The 16064-nt window shown below is 39.8% G+C and overlaps 1 protein-coding gene across 2 annotated transcripts in view; it reads left to right on the top strand.

The window, feature by feature from the left end:
* Window positions 1-906: 906 nt before the first annotated feature.
* Window positions 907-16064, top strand: part of kcnq1.2 (potassium voltage-gated channel, KQT-like subfamily, member 1.2) — a 166586-nt gene continuing 151428 nt past the window's right edge. For both annotated transcript variants that reach the window (XM_079679904.1, XM_079679905.1), the window contains exons 1-2: window positions 907-1024; window positions 4459-5100. In XM_079679904.1, coding sequence (XP_079536030.1) covers window positions 4622-5100 — 479 coding nt within the window. In that variant the 5' untranslated portion in view covers window positions 907-1024; window positions 4459-4621. The remainder of the gene's footprint in view (window positions 1025-4458; window positions 5101-16064) is intronic.

The raw sequence follows: 16064 nt of genomic DNA, 5'->3' as shown, positions 1-16064 counted from the left end.
AAGGTCAATGGAAAGTTGATAAACCTACTGAGTTCACTTCTATTTAAAGAAGTAGCATGGATGTTAGTGGTATTTATTGAGGTACAATTGCATCAACCGGATCTAGCATAACAAGAGAATATTCTGCATGTGGGGTAAATTTGCAAATATATTTGTTTGTGTTGTGTACATGTCTATCAGCGTGCTTATACAAGCTAGTTTATGATGGGAATATACATATTTGGTGTTGTTTACACTCCTTGGTCGAACTGTATCACGTTGTGTTGCTATTCTAGTGTTTAATTCCTGGTCTTCATGATGTTACACTAGGCTACACGTGTACTTTATGTAGTATGTACCCAATTTACATTAAGGATACAAAGTGCACTTTCTCTGAACTTCTTTTCGGGCTTTGGGGCAAAAACATGTCTGCAAGTCCCTGTTAAGGCCCCTGTTGTTTTGGCCGAGGTGTATATATATATATCAATGTTAATCGGATTTAACACAACTTCAAAGAGACTCGTCATCATGCACCATGAGGTTTCAATATAAACTAGAATAAAACGATTGCACTCAAATGACTATATTTGGACACACAACCCCTTATCAAGACAGGCCCACAATATCGTATTATGATGAAGGACCCACCTTTCACTTAATATATTTCACTAATATAATTCATTTAATATATTTCATTGAATGTATCAACTTTGTAGTAGACGAATAGTAAACTGACACAAAAAATTCCCCTATTCCTTGAACGCAGCATAAGTCCATGCACAGGCTGCGATGCACTTCAAAGGGACAAGTCCTGCAGGCAGCAGCCGATGAGAGACTTATGCTTCTTACTGTGTTTATGATGTCCATTTTACATTTTAGCGCTGTAAGATTAATTCAATCTTATTTTTAATTGAGTTATTCTTTCGATAAAACTTTGGATTTTTTTATAAAAAGGAAATAAATCCGAACTTTTCTCCTGTCTTCTGAAATAATTTCCTAATATTTATCACCGAATACAACTTGAGGAGTGTTTCTGGAGTTTAAGGTAAGATTTGACACTTAAGCTTGACATCGTTTTGCTGTTCAGTCTAATTCTTTAAGAGCTCACGAACTGTGACGTAGCCTACAGCATTAATTGATGCAAATATTGACTTTACATGTGCTTGATTATGCAGCGTCATTAAACAAACCTGTTATTTAGTTTACTGCTTACACAGGTTAGTTATGCAGATTCAAAGAGTAACACTTGTTTCTTCAGGCTGTGCAATCTAAATATTATAATTATTTGTGTTTTAACCACACCCTGTCCTTTCAGTAGTGATAGATGTCAAAGTCGGTTCAGGAGTGTCTGACGGTTCATTGTGTGTGTGTCACTCATGAAGGTGGGTTTTAAAGGTAGAAACTCTATCTTCAGGGATACAGCAGCGTGTGTGTTTGTTGTCATCAGGTCACCCCTAGTTGAGGACAGATATGGACGGGGGTGGCTGCCTCCAATTAGCTTACCTCTTTTGTCCCATGACACTTTTTCCGATCCTTTGCGACAACATCCGGTCATCAATCACACTACCTGTTTCAGTGTCTTTCCAGAGAAGATACTGACTCACCTACCTCCCTTTGACACACTGATTAATTGTTCATACAAGGAGTACAATTCACTTTGACTAGATGGAAACTGTTTTTGTCAAGTTTTCACACTGTCCATACTTTGTTACAGGTTCATTAGGAACTGATATTAGTCACAATAATTCATTAGGATGTGTTACTGATGTATAGCTCGCTCCCTTTGAACAATTCACACAGTACACTGCTCCTGTGATTGTTGGTATAGATTTGATTAGGGAAGTCAATTATGACTTAAAAATAATTTGCATATTTAGTTAACTCCATGACACCAGTTTTCGAAGTAATCAAGTATTGAATAATATTAACATGCATCGCTTGGAGTGTTGAACCAGTGTTGCATGCATGAATAATGTGCTAGGTGTTAACCTTGCACTCTGTGACTGTAATGAAGAAAACAGAGACAAGTTGCCAAAAAGTCATTAACGTGGCCTCAAACTGTGTCCAGGTTTAATCAGTCTAATTTTCCTCTGCTTGCACATTGTTTAAGCTTTTCTGATGTGACATGTTTTGTGTCACTTACAGGGAAGGTGACATTGCAGCTGTGTCGCTGGCTTAACATTAGATGTTGGCTGGTTAACAGTGGATTATTTTCTCTAAATGTTAGCAGAGTGTCTGTTCTGCATTTGTTTTACTTTCCCAGATGGGGAAACTAGGCATGTTTTTGACTTCAATAAATGACAAAGCAAAAGTTCTGCAGCAGTGGTAAATCCTCAGAAAAAGGCAGGCAGCGGAAAATGGACTGCTGACCTGTTTCTGACACACATTTATTCTGTTCTGTGGATATTAAAACCCTCTTACTTTTGTATTTCTCATGGTCATAAATCACAGTGTCATAGCCTCCCTGAATTAGCATTTTTCGAAAAGTGTACATGCCACTGTTAATTATCACTCACACAAATGGCATTCCCTTCTATTTTCCACCACTTTTTAATTTAGCAAACATCGACTCCTCATGGCGCCAACATCCTGCAGATAGCCTATATCTTGGAGTAAAAACTAGGGCTGTTACACAATGAAAAGGCTTAATCTGCATCAGTGCCCTAAACACAACAGTTCTCTGATCCATGTATGGCAACATTTCAAAAGTAGCATGCTAAAGGGGAATTACCTTTCCTATTTTCCAGATTATAATATGAGGATATTTTGAAGGAAAATTATAATTTCTGCTACGCTCGAATGCCACCTGTCACAGAAGAAGTTGCTTCAATAGTAACTTCAAATTTTGCGTTAAGATCTATTAACCAAACAATTATCAAAACCATTAATATCCTTGTGGGTTACTTTTATGCTACTCCCAACAAATCTTAACAGTTTGGAAATATTGTGAAATATAAAAGATGATGCCAAAATAAACTATTGCAGTTGTAAACAGTTTAATAGTGGTTCAGCACATTAAGCTTTAGATTACATTACATTACATTGCATTTAGCTGACGCTTTTATCCAAAGCGACTTACAATAAGTGCATTCGACCAGGAAGATACAACCTTTAAGAAAACAGAATCATATAAGTACATCAGGTTTCATAGAGCCAAACATTTCAAGTGCTACTCAACTGGCATTTAGAAAGCCAGCCCTTTATTAGTATATAAGTGCTTTGTTAGTAATTCTATCGCTCGAAGTGGAGTCTAAAGAGATGAGTTTTCAGTTTGCGTCGGAAGATTTGTAAGCTATCTGCTGTCCTGATTACAATGGGGAGCTCATTCCACCATTTTGGAGCCAGGATAGCAAACCCACGTGTTTCTGCTGATGGGAACTTGGGTCCCCCTCGCAGTGCGGGTGCAGCGAGCTGTTTGGCTGATGCAGAGCGGAGTGCACGTGCTGGGGTGTACGGTTTAACCATGTCCTGGATGTAGGAAGGGCCAGATCCATTCGCAGCATGGTACGCAAGTACCAGTGTCTTGAAGTGGATTCTAGCAGTTACTGGAAGCCAGTGAAGGGAGCGGAGGAGCGGTGTGGTGTGGGAGAATTTGGGAAGGTTGAAGACCAGACGAGCCGCTGCATTCTGGATGAGCTGCAGAGGTCGGATGGCACATGCAGGTAGACCAGCCAGGAGGGAGTTGCAGTAGTCTAGGCGTGAGATGACGAGAGCCTGGACCAGAATCTGCGCTGATGTCTGGGTCAGCTGGGGACGTATCCTCCTGATGTTGTAAAGCGTGTATCTGCAGCAGCGGGTTGTAGCAGCGATGTTTGCAGTGAAGGACAGTTTGTTATCTAGGGTCACACCCAGATTCCTTGCAGTCTGAGTCGGGGAAACAACAGAGGTGCCGATGTTGATTGTTAGGTCAAGAGTGGGACAATCTTTTCCCGGAAGGAAGAGCAGTTCAGTCTTGTCAAGGTTGAGCTTGAGGTGATGAGCAGACATCCACCGAGAGATGTCTGCTAGGCAAGCAGAGATGCGTGCGACGACCTGGGTCTCTGAGCGGGGAAAGGACAGAATTAGTTGGGTGTCGTCAGCGTAGCAGTGGTATGAAAAACCATGCGGGCTAATGACAGACCCGAGCGAGTTTGTGTACAGGGAGAAGAGGAGGGGACCAAGAACCGAGCCCTGAGGGACCCCTGTAGTTAATTGACAAGGGTCGGACTCGGACCCTCTCCAAGTAACCCTGTAGGTGCGGTCGTTGAGGTATGAGGTGAGGAGGGAAAGTGCAGTGCCTGAAACTCCAAGTTCTTGGAGAGTGCGAAGGAGGATCCGATGGTTCACCGTGTCGAATGCAGCAGACAGGTCCAGAAGGATGATGACAGAGGAGAGGGAGGCTGCTTTAGATTGTCTTGTATTTTCATGAGGGATTCTAAATTAACAAAGCCCTAGCTATACATACTATCTCCATAACTCCTGTCACTCCTCCCTCTTCAGGTATGGACATGCAGTGCAGCACAGAAGCCTCCTGTCTGCAGCGGGCAGCTAACCATGCCTAGCTAGGTGTCTTATCCTACAGGACTCATCCTTTATCTTGGTCGAAACCTCCAGGACTTTCCAGGACTTTTAAATCCTCCTTGGGCCCACTCTGAACGGCACCATGGGGGAGAGACGAGCAAACTCATTTCACATGACGTGCCATGTGCAACGCGACTACGGCAGCAGGATGGGGAGCTCCTATATAAGTAGCAGTCCCAACGGTTACGCCAGCACCAGCACCAGCCTCAGCCTGGACCAGGACATGGATGCAGCCTCCACTACGACTACTAGTACTGCCCTGCTGGCTACTACACCGGACAGAAGGCCCTACCCTGTAGTTTTACTGGACCCCCCAGGCGGGAATAATAGATCTGGAATCTCCTCCTTTCCGCCAGTGGACCCACTGAGCCCAGCCCGCCCGACCTTACAGAGCCAGCCCTCCATCACCTCCGTCCCTCCGCCTCTCCCTCGTTCCAGCTGGATGCTAAATCATCAAAAAGAGTACAAGAGCCCTTACACCAAGACGAGCATGCAGGGTGATGTTTACAACTTCCTGGAGAGGCCTGCTGGACTGAGATGCTTCCTCTACCACTTCCTCGTGTGAGTACCTGTCTTCTTGTACCTGTCCGTGTACTCATCTCAGTTTGGTAGCTGTGTTAAATGAATAGAAATGGTTACAGATGACCAAAGAGGTTGACAAGCTGGCTTAAAAGACTGAATTATAGTAAATAAAGATTATAAGGAGCACTCATGTATAACACAGGTCACTACACACAATGCAACATTTATTTAGCTCTTAATTGAGAGAGAAACAAACGTTGGAAAGCTACATCAACCTAACAATCATAAATATTTGTTAGTCCACACTTCAAAACTTTGATTTTAGTCCTAAAAGCTGTTAAAAATCCTGAAACAATCTAGGTAAGCGTCTGACTTTCTGCCACAGTGCTCTGTTTGGAGTCTTCTTATTAGTATGCTAGTTCCCCTCTCGTTAATTACATCTAGTACGGCTTTTTCCAGTATTAGGTTCAGCTTCAAAGTAACAAAAGGAGAGGCGTCTGAGGTCTGCTTGCTGTCTGCGGTTGATTTGAGCAGTGGCGAGCCGTTAAGGCCCTCTAGGCCCTCTCTGAGGGCCTAAGATATTCTACAAAATAATATTTAAAAAAAAAGAAAAAATATATTTTTTAATATATTTAAAAAAAGAATGTTTTTAGTTATATTTTTCATTAGTTTTACCAAAATAACTTGATTTAATTGCATTTTTAAAATAACATTTCCAAAGAAATAAATCCTTCGAATCTGCCTATTCAGTTTCTGTTTGAATGTGAAGGGTTAAATGAAAGAAGCTCGTCTGTCCAAGTTACTTTGAAGACAGGAACTGTTTGGTGGTCCACGATATAGTAAAGTTAAGAGAGAGTAATGTCAAATGACAGTACGCGGACTTTATGACAAGTTCCGCCCGCTTTGAAGCTTTTCTTGTTTCCATAGCAACAACAACTTCCTGTCAACAGCGTAAACTTGCCTTCAAAATAAAAGCATGCCAAATTACATCAAAAAAAAATTAAGACACAAAACTGCAACGAAAGTAACAAACACAATGCAATATCCTTTTCAATTTCAAAGAACACAAATTGGGTTATTTACAGGTGTTGTTTTGTGTGGTAGAGGGTCGCTGTCATTGATGCGTTTTGCACCCCGGGCGGGCCGTTGTTCTGATATTCCGCTGAAGTATACGCTGTGACGTAATAACTATTTTATTTTTATTTTTTTTGAGGGTGGGGGTCAGAGGGCCTAGGTATAAAAGTCACGGCTCGCCACTGGATTTGAGATAGCCCAGGAGAAGCAGGTCAATGTGATCTGGTTAACCACACCTTTGTCTATTCTGCTCTCCTTACAGTTAACAATTAGCAACCTAATGCATGAAACATGTGGGGGAGCACACTGACCGGCAGTTAAAACGCTGCTTACATGACTCATGTTATCCACGGCCACTCAGGAACACTTTGCTCCTCTCTGTTGGGGTTAATATGTTTGGACTGTGATAAAGTTTAAGTGTTTTAGCATGATGTAATGACTGGAAATGTTGGATTGTGGAAAATGTGTTAATGTGAATACATGACATTTAGATTAAGGTGTTTTGTATCACCGGTGGAAACCTTTTATTATTTACCATACGTACTTTTACCCATTATAAATATCTTTGAAAATACAAATAGATTTTGTAAGTGTATATTAAATAAGTAATCAAAATAATATATAAACATTTTAATACAATTATGACTAACACACATTTGATCAGAAAGTGCTAAATATCTATCTATATAAGTAATTTAAATATGTATGCTTTTTTTTTTTTTCTTAATTTGAATATGCTGAGCTCATAATCACATCACTTTTTTTTAACAATAATCTTCCATAATTCAAGAATTGAATGCATGCGATGAATAGATCATTGACAGTAGATTACATTTGATTTAATAGGGGAAAACCTATTCTCAGTTTGGCATTAGTGCACTCTCATATACTGCAAAAAACAAAACGAAATATTCTTTCATGAGCAACTAAGACTCCAATTAATTTGGTCAAATGATTTTATAAAGTTAAATCCTTAAAAAAAAAATCTATTTAGCATGTGGATTAAACCTACAAAGCATCTCCTTTTAGTTCATGACTCAGCAGGCAGGCAGCTCTTGCCAATAATAACCAGGAGTGATTGGCCTGTTATGAAACTCCGGGAAACAATTTCAATTTCTGCAACTTCATGAAAGGTCCTGTTCTTCCAACATCTTCCATAATCCAAACACATTTATGCCCTTCTACAAAAGCAAATTTTCCTTGTAATGACCTCAAAATTTAAACATAGACTAGGACTAATGTTCAGTTATTAAAAGTGGCAGCTCTGTCTGTGTGACATGGTGCTTGCAGAGAAGTAAAATGAGTCGGTCTCATTAAGATATTACGTGTCAAAGACGAATGGAAACACTGCAGGGATTCTCCGTTGTCCTGTGTTTTGTTTGCCTTGCGTTGGTGATAGCAGTAATTGGGTCTTTAATGTTTCTCTTCACAGAGGAGAGGCAACCTGAGCCGGTACTTCATTTAATATTAACCCCTCTGACTGATACCTACTGACACTCTTTTAAGTAACTCTTACTTATCGATGGCTGTCTCTGGAGGACTCTATTCGCCTGGCTTCTTTAGAGATTGGACGGGAAGAAGAGACCTGTTAAAGGCGGCGCTGATGACAGCCCCAGTGAGTCGGCTCTAATTTGCCTACTCTACATTAGGATGACACTTTAGCAGATAAACATCACACACACACACACACACACACACACACACACACACACACACACACACACACACACACACACACACACACACACACACACACACACACACACACACACACACACACACACACACACACACACACACACGGCTGCTCAATTCATCTCCGACTTGATTGAGCTGATGTCAGGATCAGCAATAATTCCACACCTGCCAGCAGTATAGCGCATATTAACATAGCACATGTTTGCATGCAGACACAGGCATGCATCTACCAAAACATACAAACACAGATGTGCACATATGTTTGAATTGCTCAATACAATGAAGGGGAATACACAAACATATTCGCTCATAGAGGATTTTATAAATGCTCTCATCAACAGTCCATCTGGCTGCTTCAGAACATCCGTCCTATCAACAGGTAGCATTATGGGATAAGAGATCTATAGGGAGACATTAGACACAAATTATGACAATACAAACATACGCATCATCGCAAATCCATAATCCATAACAGATGGATTTGACTGATTTGTTTTGTTTAATGAAAGCTTCATCACAATTATGTAAGAGGCTTTTTCAATAATTTGTGCTATACTTACCTAAAGGTAGGGTATGTAAGTTTGAGAAACCGGCTCGAGTGCGCTAGAATTTGAAAATACACCACCGGAGAAAATCTGCCACTTCCTTACAGAGCCCCTCCTCCAACACACACGAACGAGCACATGACCAATGAGGGCACGAGATAAGTTTGTGCACAGATGGAAGGCTGACAGGCAGGTAGGCCATCCAGTTATTTTAGCCGGGCCGGCTCAGATGATTGGTCGTGCTTTTTACAGTACTACGGCTTCCACAGATGACATTATTTTATGTATTTATTGTCAAAGCACTTCAGATATTCATTGCTATCGGGATGTTAAGAGCATTCCATGGAATATAACAAAAAGTGTATCTCGAGCCGGTTTCTCAAACTTACATACCCCACCTTTAATGCTAAAAAAAGTATCTGAACCTAAACTGATTACATTTTTTTCAAATGTGAATTTACATTACTTTAATGCATTGTGAATGGCAGTTTTTTATTTTTCCTATTTTACTAAATAAATAATTCATGGCATAAAACTGCACAAAAAAAAGAACACATTTAAGTAGTTACAGTTTCAAACTTATTGAGGGGTTGGCGGGAAGCGATCTCTCTCATCTTGATGTTGGAAAACAAATTATTATTAATTGTAACACCTTTAACTCAATGTACATACGATATATCAAATGTCATGCTTCTCCAGTCCATGACTAGACCGGCAGAAACACAAACATCCCATCACATATTCCATGCTTATGACAACAGAGCTTGTCAGAGTACGTAGAAATCCCTTGGTCTCGGGACAGCATATGATAAGAGTGCCCAAAAAGAGTCTTATGCAATAGGATGCAAACTCTGCAGCACACAGACAACCTGAGGCAGTGATCCCATTCCCGCTGCCACTCCCTCAGAGTCTTTTACATAACCAAAGGGAATGAACATTTAAATGTGTGTCCTCACGATGCCTAATGGCCTTTACACTCAGACTGACAGCAGGCTACAACAGTGACTTGGTTTCTTAAAGCGAGTTACGTGGCAGAACGAGTCAATTCATTTGAGACAGAATAATAGTATCAAATAAAAAAATGCATGAAAATGCCTCAGGCCAGATGTTGTCTCGAATACTTTGTTCTTTTGTGTATTTTTATATCTGGGCAGATTATTGAAATGGCTATAGTAAATCCCCGCATCTACACTGAACAAAAATATAAACGCAACACTTTTGTTTATGCTCCCATTTTTCATGAGATGAACTCAAAGATCTAAAACATTTTCTATATACACAAAATAACCATTTCTCTCAAATATTGTTCACAAATCTGAAAAAATCTGTGATAGTGAGCACTTCTCCTTTGCCGAGATAATCCATCCCACCTCACAGGTGTGGCATATCAAGATGCTGATTAGACAGCATGATTATTGCACAGATGTGCCTTAGGCTGGCCACAATAAAAGGCCACTCTGAAACGTGCAGTTTTGCTTTATTGGGGGGGTCTGGGGGGATTCCGAAAACCAGTCAGTATCTGGTGTGAGGGTTAGGGTTAGGATTAGGGTAATGTTGTGAATCGAGTGGCCTGTGTTCGTCGTCCATAACATACGCCTGCCCATACCATAACCCCACTAGATTCACAACATTACCCTAACCCTAACCCTAACCCTAATCCTAACCCTAACCCTTACACCAGATACTGACTGGTTTTCGGACCCCCCCAGACCCCCCCAATAAAGCAAAAATGCACGTTTCAGAGTGGCCTTTTATTGTGGCCAGCCTAAGGCACACCTGTGCAATAATCATGCTGTCTAATCAGCATCTTGATATGCCACACCTGTGAGGTGGGATGGATTATCTCGGCAAAGGAGAAGTGCTCACTATCACAGATTTTTTCAGATTTGTGAACAATATTTGAGAGAAATGGTTATTTTGTGTATATAGAAAATGTTTTAGATCTTTGAGTTCATCTCATGAAAAATGGGAGCATAAACAAAAGTGTTGCGTTTATATTTTTGTTCAGTGTATGTGGACAGGGCAGAAAGGAAACCCTTGTTGGATATCTTCTTACAAGAGATTACTGACTGAATGAACTGTATGTAAATCCTTTGCTCAGTATTTACGTACGCTGAGAAATATTTTGTAATGGAATTTTATTTTTCATTAGAAAACTTCTCAAAAATATAAAACTTTACAAACCCTTACAAAAACAATTATAACATATGATGATATCAAAGGATAGCTAGCAACTGACGGATACCGGGGATAATTTATTTAAATGCGTGTAAATGTAAAGGAAAAATCAATTTGCCGTAGGTCTTTCTTTCTTTTGTACTTTATGTAGCTGCACGAAAAGCGACTGCTAACAAAAAAAAGGAAGATGGACTTCTATATATATATATATATATATATATATATACAGTATATATATATATATATATGCTAACGTGATCCTTAGCATTTCCAGTATCAAGGTAAAGAAATAATGTTTTTTTAGACAACACACTAGGTGTTTATCGACTCAAATGCAATTCCCAGGTTATTAACAATGTAAATAATAATAAAATAAACATAAATTGTGCACTTGTGCCAACAACTCGAATAATTCGTAAAGCATTATGAATGTACATAATATTTACAGACCTAACTATGTACATATATTTTTCCATTAAAACAAACTACATATTTTTAAACCCTCTGACCTTTTAATAAACCACCAGCAGGTCATTTTTGAACTTGATATAGCCGACCCTAGAGCCGTGAAGTTATGCCACCTTAGCATCACAGTCTAACAGTCTCTTAAATACTTTGGATGGTTTGTAAATGAACAGCTGAATTTACCAGAGAAGCTAAGGGTATTAGCATCTGGCCTTACATGCTGCTGATGCTGAATCTGACACAGCTGCTGGAGGGAGTGACACTGCTTTGAAACCCCGTCCAACGATTTACCTGCAAGGAGAATGACGTCTCTTTTTCCAAGTACTATGTGGACAAGATGATGGCTAAGTCAGGAAGGAATATCACTATTTGTGACCGGTGGCTGATGTAGTGTAATCCATCCTAAGCCATTGGACGGGATGGGGGGTCAGTGAAGAGGGTTGTGGAGAGCTGCTCTGTCTCACTTTACGTGTGCTTTTTTAATTCACAAGCTGTTTTTATTCATGCTGTGTTCAAGAAGCTTTCTCAGAATACAGAGGGGTTTTAGCCCTAAAACAATAAGTACAAATGAATGAAGCCAGCCAACTATTGGTTTTACATTTCTAATTGAATCACAGTAGTACCTAATCCATTTTATACCATATAAAAAACCCACGAATCTGTCTCAGGTAGGGCTGCATTATTTAAAAATGATTATTTACTGATATTCTTATTGCAATATGATCTTTCGTTGAAAATAAATATTTAAATAAACATTGTTAGATTTTCTTTTTGAGGTTATTTACAAAACAAAGCTTTTTTCCCCCACATTGTTGAATAGACTGAATTCAGAAGGTTTTTTGACACTTGTTAGGCAAATATTTCACCTCCAGCAATGTTGATATTGCGCTTAATCATATTTCAATATTCTAATTCATTCATATTTATTGTTTAAGTTGCATGAATAACTTAGGGGCTAGCTTCGAAAGTGGTTGGGCCTTCTTTTTGAGGTTGGAGCTTCAAATAGGATGGAAAAACAAACATGGCCGACACCACCAATGGTGTGAGTAAAGAGCTCTTGCTGAGAAGAAAGTGAGTGTTTTGGTTAAAGTTAAGAAGATGTTGCAATTTTTTATTAGAGTTATGATGACTTGTCTATCATTAGATGTTGTAGCGACATGTCTTGGGTTATTAGTTTGTAGTGGATCAATATAAACTAATATCTGGACACCTTAACTGGTCTAGCTCTCTGCAGACATTTTAAAACAATATTACCTATCTGACAGTTCAGGAGATTCATGATGTCACAACCTGATATCCACTGCTACGTTGGATGAGATTAAGAGAGGTTAAGACATCGTTTAACATTTGGATTGGATTTGTGAATGCTTAGCCAACCTTTGCACATGGCACCATCTGTCTTGATAACTTCAAGTTAAACACAACAAGCCGAAGTTGGCCCAAAAGCTAAAAGTGTAGTCTTGATGCTGTTGGTTGGCTAACTGTGTGTCTCTATTAATAAAGGTGCACTAATCTGCAAGTGTGCACATGTCCTGTTCATTTTGGAATCACATTGTCCCTGCTGTCTGTATTTAGTGATTTTTACTAAGCTTATATTGCTGTAGTTTCACAGATTGATTGAGATTTTGTTGTTGCTCTACGCTGTACTTATTTTAGTGACGACGGGCCGAGCTGCAGTCAATAATACTCGCTAAAGCCACAGCTGTTTTGTTTTAATCAGATCCCAGGGGTTTTGGTCAGCTAAATATTCTTGGCTAGTGGTTGAGTGACCCAGTCCTGTGTGCCACACCTCTTCATGGTGTCAATGCAGAAAGCTTATAGAAACTGCTACTAGCTACTGTGAAGACAACTATACAACATGGAGAGTAGAAAAGGCGAGGGCTAAGACATTAAAGCATAATCGGCTGAAATAAAATCGCAGGTACAGTTCTTGAAAAAATAAAAAAAGATACTTTTAAAATCGTGTTCTTAATAACAATCCCATTTTACCCAATGTTTATCCCTGGGTTTGGATGTATTTTATATGGTTTTGTTTAATCTTGTGAAATGTGTATGTATATTGAGAAATGAATAGTTAAATAATTTAAAACCATGACAACTATTATGTTATTATGACAGATTTTGTTTGCATGATAAATCTCTAACCTTCTAACTTTATTAAAACACTGCAGACTGCACAGTGGTAAGTAAAAAACTATAACTGAAATACTAGTCATTGCACCAAACAAACAACAAAAAAATGTTTTATTTAGCACTCTGTATTCTTTTGTAAGGTTGTAATGGTAAGGAGTGTAAGTGTTGATTTGTGGCAGGAATCTTTGTATAGGTTTGAACAAAAATTCATTTTTATACCATTAGCAGCATAGTGGTGTGATTCACCTTGAATGATATCAACCCTGTTATTTTCTTTCTCAATTTAAGTCAAAGAAGCTCAAGGTTTTTGACATTTATCCCTCTGCAGGTTCACTATGTGGAGTCCCATGGATATTGCATTGCCGGTTATCCTTTTAAAACAGCAAATGTCCCATGCACCGGAGGAAAACACACAGATTACATGACCCTGTCAATAGCCTACATGACTATGATATGATATTTATGCTTATCCTAACAAGACAATCTAATTTCAACTAAAGGGACATTTTATTTTTCTGTTGTCTTAGCCTGCCCTCTTTTCAAACTGCCCTCTCTGGTCTCTTACCTCACAAAAGGCTGGCAATGCCTCTGCCTGGCAACAACGTATAAAACAAATTGTTATTTTCATCTTTGACAGTGGCTGTTCTCATTTGTATTAAGATCAACACACTAATAAATCAATATAGTGTATATTATTATCATGCCGGCAAGTTCCTATTATTGAAGTACTTTTATCCTTTATCTGTGATTCTTACCTGACCTTTATTTCTTAAAATCTTTGTTAATGAATGATTTTCATCTTCAATTGTGTGCCCTATCCTGCTCCTATTTGCCTTTACATGGGGTCCTGGGTTTTGAATATTAAACTTTTGATTGGATATGTTCACCCTGAAGAGGGATGGATTGGCTCTAAGTGTAGTTCTTAGTCACCTCAAATCTTTCAGTGCCATATGTCACCAAAGGGGTGTGCAGCCATACAATCTCACTGGCCTTCCCAGGTTTGATTCCATCACACAAGATGTGACCAACTGTTTTCAGTTTGCTAGGTTGGAACATCATAGAAGCACGAATGGTAAATGGACTTCATTTATATAGTGCTTTATCCAGTCTTTACGACTCCTCAACGCGATTTTCATACACAAGCATTCACTCACATTCATACAGAGGCAGGTGGATGCCGTGCAAGGTGCCACCTGCTCAAAGAAGCTAACATTCACACATATTACACACCGTTGGCCATGCCTATGGTAGCAATTTGGTTTCAAGACATGTTGAATGGAGCAAGATGAGACCAAAACCAAATAGTTTCTTCGTTGTCAGCCTGGGTTGAGTCTCTGCCTCACCTTGGTCTAAATGGGAGTGGATGATGTCACCTCAGCCCACACTCTTGTTGATGACTGGTTTCCTTATAGAATAGAATCGGAGGGATGAACCCCCTCTTTCATGGTCACACATGCAGAGCACACAGCAGCACACAGTGAAATTTGGCCTCTGCATTTAACCCATCCTAGTACCAGGAGTCTAGTACTAGGAGCAGTGGGCAGCTATTGTACAGCGCCCGGGGGGCAATGGGAGTGGGGGGGGTTGTCCGGTGCCTTGCTCAAGGGCACCACGGCAGGGCCCAGGAGTTGAACTGGGACCTCTCCAAGTAGAAGTCCACACTGCATATTTAGGTCTGTTCGGGGACCGGCGACCCTACGGCTCACAGTCCAACCCCCTACTGACTGAGCCACTGCCGGAATACACTCACAAGATTATGCTCCGTTGCATTTTGCTTGCATGTGTGTTTTAAACCAAATCCAAGTGAGGGGGAGAGAGGTTTGTGTGTGTGTGTGTGTGTGTGTGTGTGTGTGTGTGTGTGTGTGTGTGTGTGTGTGTGTGTGTGTGTGTGTGTGTGTGTGTGTGTGTGTGTGTGTGTGTGTGTGTGTGTGTGTGTGTGTGTGTGTGTGTGTGTGTGTGTGTGTGTGTGTGTGTGTGTGTGTGTGTGTGGTGGGGTGGTTGGTTAGCAGTAATCCTCACTGTCCCATCTGGCCAATGAGTAATAGTCTGTGTTTAAGCGGAATCCTCCTATAGGAGTCTTACCAATCATCAGCCCACTTTGTCTAACGCTCATTCAACCATCTGAGACACCAGCATGTTCATTTTAAAGTGAAAACACAACTTTTTCCTCTTTCTCTAAAACAAACCTGGTCCTTTAGGTGTATACAGATGTGTGTCTACTGTGCTCTCATGGACGTCTGATTTAGTGATGTGCTTTCATTTTGGGCCTTTTAAAAAGAAAAAAACACGTCTTCTGAATGGTGGCCTCAGTTATTGCAACATCCGTCTGTCTTTAGCGCAGGGATTATATACATTTCTGCATTTTTCTTTTTTTTCTGTGTTACATGAGCACTGATAAACAACACAAGACACTTACATAACCCTTACAGCATATGGCATGTAATCCAGCTGGTAGTACACAGCATTATAATACACCCACTGCTGTGTGTTATTAAAGTCAGCTATATCATGAATCATAATATAATGGTGCATGCAAACACTCAAGTACTGTACAGTACTGTAGTTTCTCATGTAAAAGCACTTAAAAGATTGGTTTTATGGATTATGTGATGGTAAAAATGGACACAACAAGCTTGGCTCTTAATCCTGGGAAGTCAGGCGAGGTCAAGCAAATCCATCATGAGCCTCTTTAATGTTTTTGAATGAATAATCAAATGAACAGTGTAACTGGGGGAGGAATTTTGACAACTTCTAAGTGATAGTTACGGTTGTTCCACTGACACTTGACTTCATTCAAAGTTTAAAAGTGGTCTTGAACAACCTCTACCAAACTATCTAATGGAAATGCAAATGGAGCTTAATTTCAAACAAGGAACACTTGGATGTTTTTTATATTTACTTGTGAAAATA

This window comes from Notothenia rossii (genome assembly GCF_949606895.1).
Source record: "Notothenia rossii genome assembly, chromosome: 5".
In the NCBI taxonomy this organism is placed as follows: Eukaryota; Metazoa; Chordata; class Actinopteri; order Perciformes; family Nototheniidae; genus Notothenia; species Notothenia rossii.
Note: the sequence above shows the minus strand (reverse complement) of the source record. Positions and strands in the feature narration are given on the sequence as shown.